Below are 21,149 nucleotides of genomic sequence, written 5' to 3' on the forward strand. Positions count from 1 at the left end.
GGCCACTGGAGTCAATGAGAGTCTTGCCATGGGCTTTGGATCAGACTCCTAGTACATTTGAACCTTTTGGGAAGAGTGCAAGACATTATAAAATAAAGAGGAGTCAGGGTCAAACTTGAGATCTGATGGAAAGGAATATTCCCACCAGGAGCTGGCAGAATGGTCAGGGTGCCTGCCATTCTAGCAGATTAGTCCCCAGCACGTACTGGGAACTAAAATCTCTCTCATTTCTCTTCACAGAGAGAGACAATCCTGTGTACACAGTGCAAGAAAGAGGAAAAAAATACCCATTTCCCTGCAGAATTCACTTCCGTCAGCAAAGAAGCAATTAACGCAATTGTGCTGGGCTTGCTAGGAACCAAAAATCACTGAATCAGCAGCTTTCCAGCCCTGCTCCAGAACAGCAAACAAAGCGAAGGTCAAGGAAAAACAAAACAAAAACAAAACAAAAACAAAAACAAAAAGAAATATCAGAGGGGAGAGGGAGGGAAATCAATGATGAGAACGTGCCTTGGAGAGGAGCATTCAGCAAGCCAGCCGGCCGGACACTGGGATATTCTGTAAGCAAACCACACCTTTTATAACAAACCGAGACAGTTTTCAACCCACTGAGGCCAAAATACTAGGCAGAGCCTAAATATGAGACACCCTACATGACTGCCAGCTCCCATCACAGCTGCATAGCATGCTGAGTTTAGGAGACAAGGGATGAAACCCTGTGGGGCAGCTTAAAGGCTGCTCTCAGTGCAAATGCTTTGTAGAGGCTGAGATTCAAGGCTAAGATTTCCAGAAGTGACTGTTGAGTGCGAGTGCCCGGCATGAGACACCTTAAAGGGGCCCAATTCTCAGATGGGTGCTTATCACCCAAGCTCTGAAAAATCTGGTCCTTTAAAATGGCTCTCAAGTTGGGCACCCACAAATAAAATGTTTTAAGTGTACGCTGGCGGCCCCCCGTTGATGTCAAGGGTTCTTATGCACATGTTTAAGTGCTTTCCTCAATGGGGCCCTAGCAACTCCTCTCCTGTTTATATATTGCTTCGCTCTGGAGGACAAATGCAGCTGCTATCTTATCGACTGGTGTATGTACCTGGGCCTCCCACTGCAGGAAAGAGCACGCAGAGACTTCCAGCTTCAGAGAGGAGCAGGAAGAAGGCCTCTCTCCATTCTCTGTAGACTGGAAACCCCCTAGTCTCCCTCTCCTGCCTTCTCCTAGTCCGAGGGGCCTCAGAGAGGACAGACGCATAAAAGAGGAGCAGAGCGAGAACCCTCATGTGGCTCCTCTGTCTACATAGTTCTTGGAGCCCCAGAGAATTTCCTAGCTGAGACACCAAAATCAGAGGATGACGTCAGCTCTAATGATGGGGATGAAGCACAATCAGAAGAGAGACTCAGAATTCCCTTCAAAGGTTTTTGGGGTTTTTTTGCACATCTGAGACACACACAGCAAGCCCCGAGCAGAACAAAACCGGGTCAGCTGCAACCTGGAGGATATTACAGCATCCTCTCGGCTGGTTTCCACTTGGAAGAGATCTTACAAGCATGAGGCCTGCTGCACCCAGCTGCCCATGGTGGACTCCTTGGCTGGACACAGCGAGGGGTAAAAAGAAGCTTTTCTTCTGTTAAGTCAAACAAACAGAAACAAAAGCAAAGAGGGAAATGCAGCAATAGCCAATCCCAGATCATGAACCCCTCTCTCCCCCCTCACCTTAAAGTGCCCTCAGGATTTCGAGTAGTCTCAGTCAGCCCTTTGTGACTGGGACATACGCAGTCATGCCTAGTGGTCAGAGCAGGAGTCAGGCCCAGGGTTAGAGCAGGAGGCAGTAACCAGGAACCAGAGCCCCGAGTCAGTCCAAGTCAGAAATCAGAAGTTGGAGTGGAGGGTCAGAGCTGGGTTACCTGCAGTATGGCAAGGCAAGGCTGGGAACACTGAGTTGCAGGACCTATCGCAGCCATAGGCAAATGCTTGGCGCAGCCACAGGCAAATGCTTGGCGCAGCCACTGAACTGCTGCTGGGTTTAAGAGCCGGTCCGGTGACCCTTTTGACCAATCAGGCAGTCTACTACAGGCCCCCTGTGCTCACTAGGTTGCCTGGAGACTGGCTCAGCAGCAATCCCTGACTCCTGACACAATCCACATCTTTGAAGCAATTAATTTTTGCTGGTCACTCAAGGCAGGTTCACTGTAAGACTGCAATTTTCTGTGGAAAATAAAGATAGCCACGTGCTCTGTGTGCAGTGTCACTCAAGGATTGTTTGTTTGGGGTCATATGGCATCTGCCACGATACACACACACACACACACTTTGTCAGACAAGCAATGCCGACTCATGCAAATCCTGAGCATACTTCCAGCTGGGCAGCCACTGGCAGATCTACAGTTAAGACCTTCAAATTCAAACTGCCAGAGAAGATCTTTGCAGCTCCAACAGTCAGAAAAAAATAAAATAAATAAATAAGAGAAGCTGCAATCACGTCACTAGGCTGGGCATCAGCCAAAGCCAATATGTGTTTTAAGAGCACTGTAGCTACACATACAGAACAACTAACTGTTCCAGCAAATATGACCTGCTCTGCTAATGCAAGATCTCCATGGCCATGTTCCTGCACCATGTAAAACTAAACTCCAGACAACAGGCCCTTGGACTAGAATAAACCACCGCAAACAAATGTCTTTGCAGAGCTCTCATGCTACTTGCCATCCTTGTAATCACACATGCAGGAGTGGAGGTGCATTCACCTCCATGCAGAGTGCAGCCTTGCCTTTCTACAAGATAGCAGTTTGTTATTCGTATCTAGGTCTTGTACCAAGAGCTTACCCAAGGCGCTGCTGATAGACAGCCCTGGAGTTCTTGATTTAGTCACAGACCAGGGGGCACAGGCTGAGCCACGTTAGCAGGGCAGGGAGGATGCAGCTCACGCTGACGCTGGCACTGCTGTCCCTGGGCTCTGTGATTAAGCAGAGTAGTTCGGTCTGCTGGGTTGCCAACCCTGCCTGACAAGCCTTGCTTGCAGGGAAGGGGGCAGAGGAGATGGCATTTTCCCCCCAAAGGAAAGGGGCTGCCTTGATGGAAAAATTCACCACAGCGAGCAGTTTGAGGAAAGGGATCAAACACAAGGTGCATGAGGGAGGCGCTGTAGGGGGCATACACTTGGCTTAATGAACAGGGCAAAATGGCCCCCTTCAATCATCTTATAGTTAACCACGCGTCTGCCATAGCTCGGAGAAGGTCCAGTGAATGGTAAGGCAGCAGCATGGGAAGAGCACTACATGGGGCAAGCTCTTTTAAGAGGTTACACTCTCTCCATCCCAAGGCACTTAAGAGTTACAGGGGGAAAAAAGGATGCTATGCAGCAGCTTCTAACGGCCCTTATGCTACCCAGGAGACATTACTGCTCATTCAGCCACCTCCCGCTTTCCATACACGACACAAGGGTCTTCCAGACCTCAATCCATTTCAAAAATCAGATCTAAATCGGAGCATCTATCGATATTCTGTAAGGGACAGCCTAGAAGAGCCCCCTTTCCACAGAGGGGAGAGGAGTGGAGTTCCCATCTCTCTAGGGACACAGGTGAACTACCCACCACCACCACCACCACATCTGGGCATCAGCTTGAACTTCCTGCTTTCGAACCAGGACTCTTCCCCTCCCCCCGAGTGCTCCAGCTGACCGGAACCACACTGCTCCAGAGCAGACTCCTCACTGCATTTCTTCCCTGGCCCTGACTCTCACTCCCCAACTCTGGCCAGCATCCACTCGCCTCTGCAGGGCAGGGAATGCGGCAGGCTGAGCCAGCACCTTCCCTTTCCCCCCCTCCCCTCTTGAAGGGGGATCCAAGGACAGAGCAGCAGAAAAACACCTCCCTTAATCCACAAGGTCATCGGGAAAGGAAAAACACTACTCAAATCCCACAGAGCTTCAAAGCTCATCCAGGGCCAGGCAGTGAGAGAATCGAGTAGGGACCGTTCAAGTTTATCATGCAGGCAGGACCAGCTCTGGCTCCCCAAGAGCCCATGGGCGCTCTAGGCTGTCACCTTGGCTGAGGATCAGAGTGGGTTGTGAAGGAGCTTTGCCAGCAGCAAAGACTGCGCATGGTGCCTTTCCCCAGCACTGCAAGGGAAACGGGAAGAGGCAGGGGAGGGAGGGGCAACACGCACCGACTCGGCACGACAGCTCGGCCTCCATGTTCGATGAGCTGGGACCTTTTATTTGAATGCAACAGATTAGGACTGAGTGGCATCTTCCGTACTTTATTCATTCCCAGCGGTATCTAACTTGGAGCATCGCCCAGTACAGCCCCAGAGTCCCGGTGCGATCCATTACTGCAGTGCATGCCATGGCACTGGGGCCAGGCAGCTGTTCATCACTTTGGGGGGGGTGTCTCTAGTTTTATATCTGCACTATTTCACAATGAAAATGAAGAGGGGCTGGTAGCACTAACACAGCAGAGTCTTAAGTTAGATCCCAGCTGGCTATACTAGTCCTGGGCCTCTCTCAAGCAGAGCCTGCCAAATCACCCTCCCTCCCCCCCAGTGCCTGATGGTTTAGTGATGGGCATAAATGCAAGGCAATACATAGCCGAGACCATATGCAATTGGATTCTCATGCCACCTAGACCAGACTCCAACCAAGCTATCCAGAGCCAAGTGAGTAACTGCACCAGCTCTTTCACTGTCTCCAAGACGGTTTGGGTTGGAATATGAAAGCTCACAGCTAACTGCAGAAATGGACCTTTCCCAAGTGAATGCAGTGCCTGTCCCTGCCACAGCATGCATTCAGGAGCATGCCGGAGGTGCAGGAGAGGCCTATTAATCCTAACCACAACAACCCCCCAACCACAGCACTGCCCACCTCCTCCCCTATGCAAGGGAACCAGGAGGCTAAGAGAAATCAAAACTGGAAGTCCACTCCCAAAGCTGCAGACAAAGACCTACTACACTGCTGTACATGACTCCAAACACAAGCCATGCTAACCAGCTGCATCCCAGCCTATGTACTGCCTGGGGCTGCTTGTCACAACAAGTCAGATAGTCTCGGGGTGTGCGGAAGCTTCAAGGTACAGTCCTTTCCTCTTCTAGTCGAAAGCTCTAGAGCCTTCATGGGTAGGATCCAGCCTTCCTAATGCTGAAATACTCAGGGTTAAACATTGATCTGCCAGGATGCTAGGTACATTGAAGTGTAGGCTGGCCAGAGGATGCTATTTCTCTGCCAGTCTCAACTGATCGCTCTCTGGATTGCCTGGTTGAAAAGATACTCTAACGGTAAATGGCTGTAAAAAGCAACAGAGGGTCCTGTGGCACCTTTGAGACTAACAGAAGTATTGGGAGCATAAGCTTTCGTGGGTAAGAACCTCACTTCTTCAGATGGTAAATGGCTAGCAGCCCCAGGCCATTCTTCCTTCCTTTCAACATGATCCTTCCAAAGCTTGCGGCGCCTTCACTAGTTTGGGGCCTTTAGTCCTCAGATAACCCAATGTTAATAGCAAGTTAACAATCTGCAACATCTTGTGCTCTGCAACATCTGGGCTCAGAACCAATGCAATCACAGCTCTGTCTCCACTCCAAGCTTCAGACTTAGCTACTTGGAACAAGGACAGATTCTCTCCCTGTTTGTTCACAGCACAGAATAGCCACAGCTACTGAAAAAGAAACTTAAAATCTAAGGAAAAAACCCATGATGAGTAATTACAGGACTATTGGATGGTGAATCATATGGATCCTCATGTATGAACATTAACTTCTTGTTCTGGGGTCATTAAATCACTAAAAAGTCACATACATAAAAGGCCAGACCCTCAGCAGGAGTAAATCAGCATGGCTCCATTGAAGTCATGAGCTACACTGATTATACCGTCTGAAGATCTGGCCCTGTACATTATGTGGAACTGATGAATCAAAGAATTGGTAATGGGATATGGCGCTTTTCAGCTGTAGGTCCCTAGTGCAAATCCAGCTCAGGTAGCTAGTGGTCAAGAGCTGTGACCCTCTACAGGACAATTGTTTACTGGCTCATGTGAAACAGGTATCTAATTCCCAGGGAACAGGCATCCACACCACAGATGGCTTCTCTTATCAGCAGGGTCAGAGAGGTCAAGGACTGAATGGGCCACAGACCCTGAACTGTCCCCTGGGCTGGAGCAGCGATATCTTGGCAAAACAAGCAGTAGTTATTCAAGGGATACCGGACTTCAGACTTCATGGTTATCAATTTGGCACCTTTCACTGGCACTAAGTTCACATGAACAAACATTAAATGAAGCCCGTTTTACTGACTTATGACCTTTACATGCAGGTGAAGTAGCAAATGCCAATTATCGGAGAATCAAAATTCACTCCCACTCCCCAGCTGCCAAATATCTTCAAAGAAATCAAACCCCACGAGACTGCAAAGCCACAAGCTGGTGCTAAGCCTAGGGTCTGGGACCATCCAGAACTCGACTCACTACCTGCTCAAAATATAGTCATTGCAAGGGTGGGAGGAGCAGAGGAGTGTCCAACAGGGGGTTGAGAAGGACGGACCATCTCAGCAGTTACGTGGCCAGTCGCTGACGCTGTGTTCCTGTGCAGATGTTTTCTGTGGAAATTCTGGCTGAGATTTGGAACTATTTCTGGGAGCTTCAATAAAACCCTCCAGGGAGGGGCTTTTCGCTTTCAGTTCTAAGTGCAGTGCACGCAGAATGCTAGTGCTGGCTGATCCGGATTAATCGCATTCAGAACAGCAGGTTGCCCAACTGCATATCACCAGGTTATTCAGAGCAGACCAGTCCCAGTGAGCCCACATCCTAGCACAAATCCCTTTCCAGCACTGCCAGTGGTGCAAGCCATCCACTCACCCATCTTTGGAGAGATGATACCGGAAGAAGTCATTGGCTGCTAGCTTGATGGCCTTTTCTGGTGTCACTAGAGTCAGGTTCACCGCAGCCCCTGGGAAAGAAACAAGAGGAAGGAAACACTGTAGCAGCCGGAAAGACTTGTTATCTGGACACATTCAGGAGTGCAGTGGATAAGCTTTAGTGGAGTTGAAGTCAAAACCGGGCTAGGAACAAAAGGGGAAAAGGTTTCAAAAGTGCCCAAGGGATTTAGACACATCCCACTGAAAGTCAACAAATGTGATTTCTGTGTCTAAACACATTGGGCTCTTTTGACCCCCCCCCCGAAGTGTCTCAGTTCCACTTTAAACAAGCTTTTTATAATTCCCATGGAATTGGTGCAGCCCATCTCTCTCTCTCACACACACACACACACACACACACTCAAATCCCACTAAAGAAGTCAAAGGAAAGACTCCCATGGATTCCAGCAGGCTTTGGATCAGGCCCCCCAAGGAGGAAGGACACATTTTATTAGCCCTGCAGGCAGCCTGTTAATGCCTCTTCCCAGATGGGGAAGCATCAAGCTCCCCAGAACAAGACTGCCACACTTAATTTGCCTGCAAGTCAAGTAACATATACAGGCCAGAGGCTGTGAAAGGCTCAGGGCCTGATCCAAAGCCCACTGAAATCAATAAGAGTCTCTCCAGAGACTTCAGTGGCTTTGGATCAGGCCCTTGGCTACATGATTGCACTCTTATTTCCTTGTTGTCAGTGTCATCCTTCCAGCTGCCTCCCACTGGCCGCTTCGCCTAGCGCTTCACTCCTTGTCTGTAAGACATCACATCAGAGCACCAGGACCAGTCCCAACCAGAGCCAGGAGACTGCCTCCCTCTGCGCTGGTACATAAACAGAGCTTCACACCCACTGTACTATTAAGTACGCTATTATTGAGAGCAACAAATGGCAAATCCCTATATTGTGGCTGCCACAATGAATGGCCTGCCCTGCTCTGTCCTCAGACTGACAGCTATGGAGACCAGTATTAGTGAAACACAGGGGCACCCTAACAGTATTTAAGTCACCCTGAAAGGGAAAATAAAACAGTTGCTGCACCCTGGCCTGAGCAAAAAGTCGTAATGTTTGGTTTGTTGCTTCAGAGCATTGAGCCTCCTAGTGACCTGTGTGTCAGAAAGGACCTCGAAGGGTCAAGTTGTCCATTCCCATCCTGCACCGGGGCAGGATCGATCCCTAAGCCATCCTCAAGAGAGGGCACCCAGTTTAGGCCATCGGGCTCTCTGGCACCCACAATACTTGGGAAAAGTCTCTCATTCACTAAGCACTTTACAGAACAAAGCCCTACCACATGCCTGTGAGGAAGTGTTATTTCCATTTTAGTGATGGGGGCGCCCAGGCAGAGAAAGGTTAAGGCCTAGATTTTCAAAAGGATCCACTGATCTCAGGTGCCAAACCTGACATATCTCCTGATTTTCATAGGTAATGAGCACCCAGAAATTCAGCCAGAGTCAATGAGAGCTGCAGGTGCTCAGTGCCTCTAAAAATTTGGCCCCATGTTTCTCAGGGTGGGCACCCAAAAACCACATTGCAGAACCCAAAATTAGCAGGCATTTTTGGAAAATGGAAGCCCTAAAAGGACTCGCTCAAGGTCACAGAGTGAACCAGAGTCAGAGTTGGGACCAGAACTCTGGAATCCCTGGCTTCATGTCCTGTGCTCAGACAACACTGTTCTCCACACTGTGGAAAATCATCCTTGTAAACAAAGAGCCTTCACTGGTTCCTGCCAGACAGGACAGGCTTAGAGCCTCTCTCCAGCTACCATGAGTCTATGTTTGCTGGCAAAATCTTAAACACCTTCCTGGTAAGAGACAGACAGATCAATCTCCTCACTTCACCTCATCAATGAGCAACCATCAGATGGCAGTAACTTCCACAAGCATTACATCCAGGAGATCCTGTGCCGAGTCGCATACAGTCTTACTGGGACTCTTGCAACCTCCTCGCAAGGCCAGATATTGGTTCAGTTTAAAAATGTTCCTCCTCCAGGGGCGTGAGCATGTGATCAATAATTGCAAACTCGACCCCCACCACCGACGCATGAATGTTTTCTCTTGGATTTCCCTAGTGACAGCCCCCAGAGTAAGTAGGCAGCACATTCACAAGGCCCCATTCTCAGATGTGTGCGCCTAAGGTAAGTTCCTATTCAAGTGCCCAAATGCAAGAGTTGGATAATTAACCAAGTTAAAACACACACACACACACACACACACACACACACACACACACAGAGTTAAGGGGAGATTCTTGCAGCTGAGAAATACACCTCCTCACCTCCCACCTTATGTCACTAAATAACATTACCTAGGTAAAAGTAAGAAAACCAAATATCCACCTCCCAATTTAATATCTGTGCAGGGGGGGGGGGGGGGAGGAGGAAACGAATGACACCAGAAGGTGGGAAATGGGAGAGCACAGACAAACATGGAAGCCCTCAAACTAATGAGGGCGTTTCAGATCAATGTGATCTCCCAATCTCACATCAATTGGAAGAAAACCCCCACTACATGTAAAAATTAATAGACCTGGTTTAGCAGAAATCCCTTTGACATTTTCAGCAAAGCTGCTTAAGAGAATATAGATAATCCTTGTCCTCAGTAAATCCACAAGAGCTTCCAAATCACCACAGTAGGAAGAAATGGAGGACCGCAGCAACCTCTACAGTACCCAAATATGCCATCCCCCAAAAAATATTTTGCAGATCCAGAATACACAGATGTTTTTTCTAACCCAAGTTCACTTGTCGGAGCTCTCCAGGGACTATAAATAAAGCAAAAGGATCTCTAAGGGTATGCCTGCACTGCATAGCAAACCTGGGCCTGTGTGACCCGTTCTTTCCAAGCTCACCTTTGAGCAACCACACTGCATTGCTATGCACAACTCATACTATGCCAGCACATCCATGCAGTGGTACACAGACAAGCCACTCTAGGGATTAGTTCATGGTATATTGTGGAAAAAAACTTGACAGTAAAGGATTGGGAGGCAGGATAAACTGCTACCATAAAACAAAGAGGTTTTAAAAGAGGTGGGAAATCCCATGCAATCTGCAGCATGCAATCAAGAGTAACTGCCTGACCCTTTTGTAGCCCTAATACATCTTATGTGGGCCTTCCATTTACAAAATCCTCCAGGCATTGTTATAAAATATATTTTATCATAAAATCCTGTGTCCTAGCAGCAACATCTGCAAAGTGCTCCAAAAGTTGAATTGCCCTTTTGGTTTTTTTTGGTTTTAATAAAAACCATCACTGATCCAGGATCAAGGCTTAGAAATATACTGGTCCTGAAAAATGTTTGTATTAGTCCTAAGAGTATCTAGCCCTCTCGGGTCGTTAGGCACAATTGTACAAAGCAGTGGTTTCCAGAGCTAGAAAAAGAGAGACAGTGGCCATTAAAATCAAATCCCAAGTGAAGTGACACACAAGAAAGCATGATGGTAATCGGAACGATGGGTATTTCAGTCTGAGCTCTCGTGAACTGCCAGAGTTAAAAATTAATACTGTAAACCTCTGAACAGCTGAGATTCCGACAACAGTCTTAACGCCCACATGACTGTGACTCAGTAGTTACATACCTGATCTTTTAGGACCAGAAAGAAACAGAACTTAGCAAGAGGTACGTAAATCCAGCTCAGCTTTCACACCAGCAGTGTTATTTGGGTAGGCATGTTATACTGGAGCAGCCTTGCTTTGGATTCAGCTTGCAGGGTTTCAGATTTTGGGAAGTCCGATTCTGTTGCATGCAGCTGTGATGTGAATGCAACAAGGCGAGAGATCTTGGATGAAGTGGAACATCTGGAGACCTTCCAGCAATGACAATTAAGGGTAAAAAATAAACTCAAACCAGCTTGGTACTGCAGAACCAATACATTATGTGCAGCTGGGTGACCAGGGAGGTCAGAGGAGAATGGGGTGTTGCCATACATGCACACCTCTGCTTCATTCTCCTTGGGAAAGGAGAGGGCAGAGGGCGAGCAATATAAAAATAGCCACCAAGAATATAAATAGCATACGTTAAGGCAAAGTTTTTTGGACATGACCTCAGCAGCCCGGAATAGTTTTGGCAGGTATCGTGCGAGCCTGGGGACGCTGCGGAGGGTATTCTTAGCAGGAGTCCCAGAAGGCTGTCCAGTTTGCGTGCGGAGGACTGAAGCGCTATTGTCATGCTGCAATTTGGAGACAGCTTGGCACAGCGACAGCATCGTGCTCAAAGTCCAAAGTGACTGAGGAACAGAGCAGGCTGGGAGGCACAGCTTTGCTCTGTTAGTCCCTTGGCAATCACGGGCTAATCGGACTGGCTGCCAGGAATTCTATTGGGACCCAAAGGCGGCCATGTGTTAGGATTCCACTTGCACACACACACACACACACACACACACACACTCTTTCTTTTTGTTACAGTGAAGGACATGTGTAACAAACAAAATCAGTAGGGTTGGATCAGCCCATTGGACCCCTTAACAAAAATGTTGGGCTCTCCTTGTAACAGGTTACACGGTTACTTCTGGGTCAGAGAAGTGCACAGCGCACATCTGTCCTGTGATAGATCACATGGAAACTGTTCTGCTAATAAAGGCTCCTCTTACCTCTCCAGCTATCTTCAATACTTTTATGCCCCCCCCCCAATATGTCACAATCTTCAATGCACTTATCCTCCCAGTGCCCCTGTGTGGTAGAGTGCAGTGCTATTACCCCTGTATTACAGATGGGGGAACAGAAGCACAGAGACACTTAGGGTACATACATCACAGCAGCGGCACTACAGCTGTGCCGCTGTAGTGTAGATGCCTCTTGCGGAAGTGGTTTTTCCATCACTATAGTTAATCCGCCCGTCCGAGAGGCAGTCGAGCCAGCTGCATCTGCACTAGGTGACAGGTCAACCTGCGTCGCACAGGGTGTGACATTTTTCACAGCCCTGAATGATGTAGCTAGGTCGACCTATGTTTTAGATGCAGGCCAGGCCCTGGTGACTTGCCCAAAGTCACCCAGGAAACAACTGCAGCAGGAATGCAGCCCAGACACTGCCATAATGATATTTGTCCTGTTGGTAGAGCTGGACTGAAGCAAGTCAACAAAGCCATCTGTCAGAGCTCCTTGTCAACATGCAGCTCCTGTTTTTCTCCTACATAGGACCCTGCCTCTCAGCCAGGGATTGAGAGATACCAGCAGTAAACACTATGCTTTTGATCACAGCCGGATGTGGCAGGCTGGACAATTTAGGGATTGGCAAGGAGAGGATACAGAGCCTTTCACCCCTAGATCACTGGCTCAGATATAACTGTGATTGGGAGTAACAGGAGTCCACCTCCTGTGCTGGCTGCTCCTACACACACAGGAGGGGGTTAGTAGGGCATTTTGGGTTTGGAACAAGGGGCTAGATTGCTCTAAGATGGTGCAGGGGAATGTAAAGCTATTGGACACTTCTTGCCCTCTTTCAGTTGTTTCCACTCAGGTTGAATTCTCCCCTTAACAGAGGCAGAGCTGAGCCCCTAGCTGCACTGACCATGCTCCATCCACGGCCACATTGCTCCCATGCACACCCGTAATAGAGGGGAGGCTGCAGCTACTTCCAACCAGTGAACCCTCTGCCACCAGGGACCTAGAGCATGCCTAGCAGTGGCCAAATCCAAGCTAGACCCAGGGGCGAGTTTGGGCCTGTATGTTTCTGCACGGTTTTGATAGGATGACAACGACTTCTGCGTGTTTTTACATCGGATAAAAAAAATAATTAATAATACACAACTTTGGTAGAGCTGGATCCAGTTAGTTCTGACATCACCGCATTTGCTGCAATGTATTTACCAAGGATACAAAGCACCCTAGAAATCCAGCCCTTGGAGATCTGAATGTCATTCACTTTGGAATATTTCTTTAAGATCAAATTTGCTAAGACTTTGTTAGGGCCTCCCTGTCCAGGCACTGCTCCCAAAGCCACCACCACAAATCAGCCAATCCGTAACCAGAATCCACCCCGCCGCCCCCTTTTCCTCCCATCAACAACCTGGGCCAGAGAAGGCTGCTCTCAGCAGCCAATCCACTGTTCCCATTATATCAAACCACAGTATTCCTGTTTCCCTGGTAACCTAACAAAGAACTGGCAAGATATAGCATGCCCGGGAGCCGCAAAACTCAAAGATCTCTGGAGTCCCATTAACAAAGGGAGTGAGGATTCATTTAATCAAGTAATCTGAGAACCTGTTCTTTATCTGTACCAGTGAATAGATACTATGATGACTGAAAATATTTGAGGTATTTATATAGCACCATATACTTGCAGCTAGATACCACAGTTATAGAGTTTAAGACCAGACAGGACCACCAGATCACCTAGTCTGAGTTCCTGTACAGCACAGGCCTCCAATCCCACAACCAGAATTAGAGCAAAGTATTATCACGCACAGGAGACTAAGCTATTATGTGCCACAGGTGGAGAACAAAAGGGACCGAGGTGCACCAATGTCCAATGGCAGGGAACTGACTGAGATGCACCCAGATAATCCCAGCAAGTGACCTGCATGCCATGCTGCAGAGGAAGGTGAAACCCCACCCTCCCCTCGCCCCTCCAGATCACTGCCAATCTGACCTGCGGGTGGGGGGGGGGGGGAAGGGGAGAATTCTTTCCTGACCCCACCTACGGCAAATCAATCAGTTAGACCCTGAGCATGTGGGCAAAAAAACACCCAGCCAGCTAGCACCTGAGAGAGAGAGAGAGAGAGAGAGAGAGAGAAAATATCCTGGGTGCCATGTCAGATCACTGACTCACCCTGTCCAGTGTCCCACCTCTAGCAATGAATCCCTGATGCTTCAGAGGAAGGAGACTGACCACACACACACACACACACACACACACACACACACAAAATCCCTTCCTGACCCCTGCAGGTGACCAGCTGAAGCCCGTAATCATGAGCTTTAGGAACATAAGAAACTGGAAAGCCACTGAATCTTGCCCCTCTCATCACAAGCAACCCCAGCACATAATCCCACTGCCAAATTTGTCCAGCTTTCTGTTAAAACAAAGTAAGTGGTTTGGCCCCACAACACCTAAGTGGGAGGCTCTTCCACAGCCTGACCCCTCTGAAAAACTCTTATTTCCAGCCTGAATTTGTTCATAGCCAGATTATAACACATGCTAAAGAGCTTACCAGATGTCCCCTCCAGCTCCAACCTAGAGCTCTGGTAGATTTTAGTCCTTCAAACCCCCAAACTGGGTTTCCCCCGCAGTTACAAGTTCATCTGTCTTAAATCCAGAACCAGAACCATAGCTGGGCAGATCAGCCATTTCTTTATACAGCTCAGGCCTTTGTTCTTGGCCTTCTGTAAGAGGTAAATCAGCAGACAGACAGACAGACAGACAATGTTCTCTCCTCCGGGCTGGGTTTTTGCCTAACCGGAGTTTGGGAATTTGCATTAACCTCTCCCAAGTGGATTTCCTGAGGAATCCCTAAACGCTCATAGTCCCAAAAGTCCATACTTATCCAGCACATTTTCAGTATGGTCTTTTGAACTCCCAGGTCCCATGTCTCTCCTCCTGCCCCCCACAAAAGAGGTGACCAGACAGCAAGTGTGAAAAATCAGGACAGGGGTGGGGGGGTAATAGGAGCCCATATAAGAAAAAGACCCCAAAATCGGGACATCTGGTCACCCTACATACCCTCCAGGCCCATAATAATACATAAACTTTATCCTTGGAAGACCTTATTTGGGAACTTCAGCAACTGCCATACCTGTCTCAATCTGCCAGAAAATTCCCAAGTTTTATGTATAAAACAAAGAGGTAACATTTGTCAATGGAGTTCTCTCTAGAGATGATCTGCTTGTGGAACTCATTGCCAATTATTGAGGCCAAGAGAAGATTGGGACATACTCACTTCCTTTGTAAAATGCTCTGAGACCTATTGATTGAAAGCATTACATGAGAGCTAGGTATTACTTGTATGGACAATGAGACTAGCCAGTAGTTATAATAGTAAATATAACAAAACAAGGGCTTAGGAAGGGATATGAACCCACTTGTTTCTGGACATGAACCAACCTCTCAGTTTATGGGCGTTAGGAGGAATTTTCCCTGCGGACATAGTACCCCATAACTCCCTGCACCGTCCGCTGAAGCATTTGGCACTGCCCACTGACACAGACAGGGAACTGGACTGGGTGAAGCAGGGGGGTCTAGCCAGCCTGGCAAGTCCTGTGTTTCTGTATATTGAGCCCCTGGTTTTTAGGTGAGACTTTTTCAAGGTTTTTCCAGCCAGTTCAGGGCACCCCTAATACCTCACTCCATAAAGAGAGGAAAGTGGCTTTGTTTTTATTTCACCTGCGGTCACAACAGCGTTTCAGGCTAGGACGGATGAGTCAGATGCTGTTCTGCTCTGCCTCCAGCCCTTACCTCTGTACATGCCGAAGTAACCTTCCGAGCGGATTGTCTTAATGAGGCAGTCAGACCTGCAAACAAGAGACACAGAGAAAACCTCAGGAGTTCAAAGGTGGAGAGGGAGGAATCTAATCAAGCGATTTGCATTTACAGTTTGTCAGCCGAAGTCCAGGCAGAGAGGAGAACAGCGTTAGCCAGGGACACCACCATTGTGAATGCCCCAGTAGCACTCCTGTCCTTGGCGCACAGGGGCTTTGAAATACTGGCTCACCCCGCACACAGAAAACAAGTTTGCTATCTACAAATTCAAAAGGGAAAAATGTGAATTGGAGGAGCTGCTCGTTAACCAGATGGGAGCCCAAAAACAATAGCGCAACATGTTTCAGTAATCAGATCTGCTCAAGGAAAGGAAATAAAGAGCTGCCTAATGAAGTCAATGGAAAGAATCCCATTGTCTACAGTGGACTTTGGATCAGACCTATATGCACTTATTTATACCAGTCCCAGGCTTTGCAAACAAAAACTGCATGGCTCGGTCATATCTTGTGTTATTGGGGAAACAAGATCCACACACACAGTGACCTGAAACCAAAAAGCCTCCCAGGCTCCCTGTTAAGAATAATGCACTGTCTCCTGCTGCCATGAAATCAATGGCTATTTGGTCACTGATTTCAGCAGGAGCAGAGCCAGACCCCAAACTTCTCTAGGAACTGAGAAAGGTCACCTTCAGAGTGATCTTGAAAGAACATGGAAAACCGTAAACCCTCTGTGCAACAAGCCAATATTAACAAGGGACAATACTATCCCATCCACAGCTTCATGACCCCTTCCCAGTAAGTCAGACTGGCAGGTGTAAATGTGTTACTGGTTGATTAAACGTCACTGTTTATTTCAAGGCTGAACAAATAAGACACCTGTGTGCGTTCAGAACCCCACTGTGCTAGGCATGGCACACACACAGTAGCAGGCAGCCTCTGTCGCAAAGAGCTTGTAATGAGAATAGGTGAAGCAAAGGAGATATTGTTATCCCTATTTTACAGCTGGGAAACCAAGGCAGGGGAAGATTAAATGGCAATTTCACAAGGGCAGTCTGTAGCAGAGCAGAGAATTGAACCCAGCTCTTGATTTATAGGCCAATGTATAACCCCAGCCTTACTCGCAGCTCTGGTGCAACAGAATGCACTGCTGCTAGGGGTGAAAAAATTAATATAATGCAAGACACACAAGTAAAAATACGCCCAGCAGGGACTTCATCTGTGGGGTTTCAGCCTGGGCTAGTTAAAAATAAATAAATAAATAAAAATAAATTTAAATACAACTCCTTTTGATGGCTGATTTTAGGAGAGTTAAACTCCTAGAAATGCTGATGTCACCATAAGTGTGTGTTGGAGGGAGGGAAAGTTGAGAATCCCACCCAGCCAGATCAGGAGGTCCCAGCTGAGCCAGTTTGGGCGAGGCAGTACTTACATGCTGGTGTACATCCGCTGGCCATTTTGCTGGTTCTGCAGGCGAGTTTTCGCCAAGTCAATGGGAAATACACAGGTGACTCCAATCAGCCCAGCTATCCCTCCATTGATCAGCTTGGCAGGTAAACTGCAAGGGGGGGGAGGGAAGGGGAGAAGGAGAGAAAAAAAAAAAAGAGACAGATGCATTGGCAACAAGATATCAAAAGGGAAAGAGGAAGAAAGAACCACAACCTTCAACAGGAGTGCTATGAGCTGAAATAAACCAAGCTTCCCACAAGCAAATGTTGCACTTGGCACTTTCCATCTAAACACACAAAGTACTCTGCTGGGGGTATAATTGGTCTCATTTTACAGATGGGGAAACTGAGGCACAGAATCCAAGCTCAAAACACTGAATCAAGAGTGCCCAGGTCCCACACACAAGGCACGTTGCCATGCTCTAGCCACTAAGAAAGAATGAGGGGGATAGTTTAAGGCATTTTCAGCAGTCTTATTGTGACCACTTCCTGCAGTACAGTATTGGGATCCTTCCAGCTCCACAGGGGAAGGCTGGCTTTGTGGGTGAGGCCCAGAGTGGGATTTTGGAGATCTGGATTTGATACCCTGCTCTGCTACAGACTCCTTGTATGACCCTGGCCGAGTCATTTAATCTCTGACAGATGGGGAACTGAGGCACAACTAGGAAGGATTATCATCCCCGCTTCCTACTCTTCGTCCCTCTTGTTTGTTTAGACTGTCTTGCCCCATACGTGTGTATGTGCAGCACCTAGAACAATGCGGCCCTGATCTCTGCTAAGGCCTCTAGATGCTACTGTAATACAAATAAACATTATACATAGCTCTGTCCGACGCTGCCCCCCTTGTGTGACCTCTTGTCGTAGACTTGGGGAAACCTAGTCATGAAATCTAGAACCCACCAGTAGATGGGAGGGGGTAGGACTAGAATCTGTGCCTTTCCTCTTTGCCTTCTCTGTGCACCGAGTGCTCATCACTTTTGTCCTCCAGCCCAGAAGGTTGAGCAAAGCTCCCATCCGGGTTTGGTTCTTGTTACTCCTGACCAGCCAGCAGGTGGCACTGCTGAGCGATACAACACTCCCCACTGAGCTGTGGCTTCAGGTGGTTTGGGATTCATTCAGAAACCAGAAAGGGGCTGAGTGAGGTAAAGCCTTTGCCAGATAAGCAGAAACATGCCCCACTTTTCCAGACAGATGCCAGAAAATAAGCCATGGGCCCATATTTGGGGAAATCCACCTGTTCTGGCCCAGGATTCAGTGAAATATTTGCCCAGGCCCACTAATAGAAACACTGGGAGTGAAAGTTACACCAGTTCAGGGTGCAAGGCTTTCTATAGTCACTCAAGAGCCAATGCCCTGCTAGACCAATGAGGTCAGTCTAGACTGACTTCATTTAAAGGATCTGAGGTCTTACTAACCATCAGGATTAGAAATGAATGTTTTACAACAGCAGAGGAAAGTTGGCATCAGACATGCACCTAACTAGTGGTTCATGACACCACAGCTGCTAACATCATGTGGAAAGACCAGTGCAAAGGAGCTTCATTGGCAGGCTAGCCCTACATACTTTCAGAACCAGTAAGACATTTCAAACACTGCGCCTGGACCTGTGATCAGAGAAGACTCTGTGCATGTGAGGAATTAAATTTCTGATATACACAACCGTCAGTGGAGCCACATAGACAGAGGTTAAGCTGAGTGCATGTGGATATGGAGGAGTGAGATTACACATAGCAAAGAAAACAGACAAAAGCAGGCTGTATTGTGCAGGGGGTCTGAGTTGAGCTTTTCCACCTGCCCTTTTTTTTTTTTTTTTTTTTTTTTTTTTTTTTATTTCTAAGCCGCTCTCCCTGCTACCTACATGCACCTCAGTTTTAAAGCCGATCTACCACCCTGCTTAGCGAGGGTCCAGCACTCTTTCAATTACTTGGAACATCTGACATTTAAAAACCGAATGAATCACTGATGTCAGAGACAGAGGATGCCTAGGAGATCCTTCAAAGGCATTCCATCCAGCAAAGGGCAAGATACAGACCCTTGAACAGAGGATATATCAGCTATTAAACTGATGACTGATAAGCACTCCTGATCACAGCTAAACAGACTGAGAAACAACTGATCCCGCGTGGCTGCCTCAGAGGCCTCTCCCTTCTGAAGAATAATGGACATTGCATACAGGATGCCAGCAGGCAGGGCCATCAGTGGTGCACTGCTCTGAACCGAGGAAGTGGCAGGGATAAGTTGCTGGAGTGAAGCAAGGGGAGCAGGAAGGCCTATTAACTCCTCCGCAGCTCAGAGGCATTCCAGAGGGCTCAATAATGGATGAAGACTGCCAGACAGAGACCAGGCTTCAGAAGCTGTCCAGCTACAGGTATTCTGGAAGGTCTGCTTCTCTGCTACAGGCCTGATGGAAACCCTCTGAGAGTAAGGCGGCCCAGGGCATGAAAGACAGTATGTATTTATGTGTGTTGGGGAGACCTCATGGAAAAGGCCTCAGAGCAGCGTATAGAAGGAATAAACCTTGGCTTTCTATACACGCACAGAGACTATAACTTTTGCAAAGCTAAAATCCCAGGGAGGGATCCAGGGCTGGAAAGGTGCATGCGACAGGAGAGGTGTCCCAACAGGAAGAGTCAGACGCCTATATAAAATCCTAGGGCTGTGGTGAGGGGGGAAAAATAAGGGTTAGATGCCCTCGAGGCCCTGCCTCTCCTACCTTTCACCCCATAGATCAGATGGGTGAACCTGAGCCATTTCTTGGCACTTTTTGTACGGGACAATACAGTGCCATTCTGGAAGGGCACTCAACGTTGCAGAGCAGAGCTGCTCTCTTGGCGCCAGATTTTCAGCTGAACTTCAGCCCGCATTCTGCGTTTACATGTACTCTCCTATTGCCTCTACAATAAATCAGAGGTGCAAACAGAAAATCAATAGTTCGGCATTTTAACTCTCCCATTTGCAGAGTCACAAAGGAAACTGAACATCTTGCATCTACAATTTCCAACATGTGCACCCTCCCCCCGCCCCCCCCCAAAAAATAGATATAATAAAATGCATCCACAAAGCAGAGGCCCCTTTAAAAGCTCTAGCACCCTGTTTCCAATAACTATATTAGCATCTTCTCAACACTAGTTCTCAGGGCCCTCACACATGACTCTTTCAGTAGGACCCACCCTGAAGGAATGAGGCTAGAGAAAATATAGTACCTTAGACAGGTCACCATTACAGGGCATAGCATTAGTGAAGCAAGGCCAAGACACCAGTGAAAGGAAAAAGAGGGAACATTTAAAGCCAGGTGAACTGAGCTCAGCTGATGCAAAGGACATTATTGCCTGGATCTGTTCATGCAGCTAATGCAGGATGGGAGCCTGACACCTAAATGTGATTTCAAAGCATCTGCTGGTAAATTACAATCCTGAGGAGAGTCAAGCTGGGAACTGGGACAGCCCCAATCCTAACTCTGGCAATCTGAAGCAATAAGGAGAAATTATCGCTAAGAAGAAACCAAGTGGGAGTGAGGAACCCAGCCCCATAGCTAGCATTGTATACAGTAGAATACTAGGCACGAGGCAGGACAACCTCACGCATTTCAGTGTGGACCCCAGCACCACCACACAAACATAAGAGGACAAACTAGAAGGCTTGGGCATGCTGACACACGCAGAGTGTGAGGCCATGTGCAATTTGCAAGTGACGGCTGTGAGAAGCTTCTCCCCACCCCTGTTATTTGAGGGCAGGAAAGCATTGCTTAATACACCTATTCAACTATTCCGGTTCCTCCAGACTCATCACCTAGAAGAGGAGAACATGCACACAGACTCACATGGTCAAAATAGTTCAAAAAAAGAACTAGATAAGTTTATGGAGGATAGGTCCATCAACGGCTATTAGCCAGGATGACGTCCCTAGCCTCTGTTTACCAGAGGCTGGGAATGGGAGACAGGAGATGGATCACTTGATTACTTATTCGGTTCATTCCCTCTGGGGCACCTGGCATTGGCCACTGTCGGGACACAGGATACTGGGCTGGATAGACCTTTAGTCTGACCCAGTATGGCCGCTCTTATGTTAAATAATAATTCTCTAGCATCTCCCAGATGAGTCTCACAAAGCATTTTACACCCACAAATGGATCTAGCATCACAGCACCTATGTTAGGTGGGTATTATCCTCCAATTTACAGATTGGGAAACTGAGGCACAGAGGGGCAGGATGACCTGTGGTTAAGGCAGTGGAACTAAGGTGATCCAGGTTCAATTCCCAGCTCTGCCACAGATTTTTCTGTGTGATCTTGAGCAAGTCACTCAAAATTTCTTTGACTTAGTTCCCAGTCTGTAAAATAGTGATACTACTACTACTACTACTACCTTCCTCCCACCCTTTCTCGGTCTTGTCTATTTAGGCTGTAAACTCT

General features: G+C 47.8%; 1 protein-coding gene across 4 annotated transcripts in view; it reads right to left on the reverse strand.

The window, feature by feature from the left end:
- Window positions 1–21,149, reverse strand: part of SLC25A22 (solute carrier family 25 member 22) — a 79,565-nt gene that overhangs the window by 13,432 nt on the left and 44,984 nt on the right. For 3 of the 4 annotated variants that reach the window (XM_054026663.1, XM_054026661.1, XM_054026662.1), the window contains exons 3-5: window positions 16,723–16,848; window positions 15,271–15,326; window positions 6,832–6,922 (exon numbers count right to left, since the gene is read on the reverse strand). In XM_054026663.1, the coding sequence (XP_053882638.1) occupies window positions 6,832–6,922; window positions 15,271–15,326; window positions 16,723–16,848 (273 nt within the window). Of the gene's footprint in view, window positions 1–6,831; window positions 6,923–15,270; window positions 15,327–16,722; window positions 16,849–19,451; window positions 19,574–21,149 lie in introns of those variants that run through there. The other variant, XM_054026660.1, reaches the window with a different exon arrangement.

Source organism: Malaclemys terrapin, chromosome 4 (genome assembly GCF_027887155.1).
Source record: "Malaclemys terrapin pileata isolate rMalTer1 chromosome 4, rMalTer1.hap1, whole genome shotgun sequence".
Classification (NCBI taxonomy): Eukaryota; Metazoa; Chordata; order Testudines; family Emydidae; genus Malaclemys; species Malaclemys terrapin.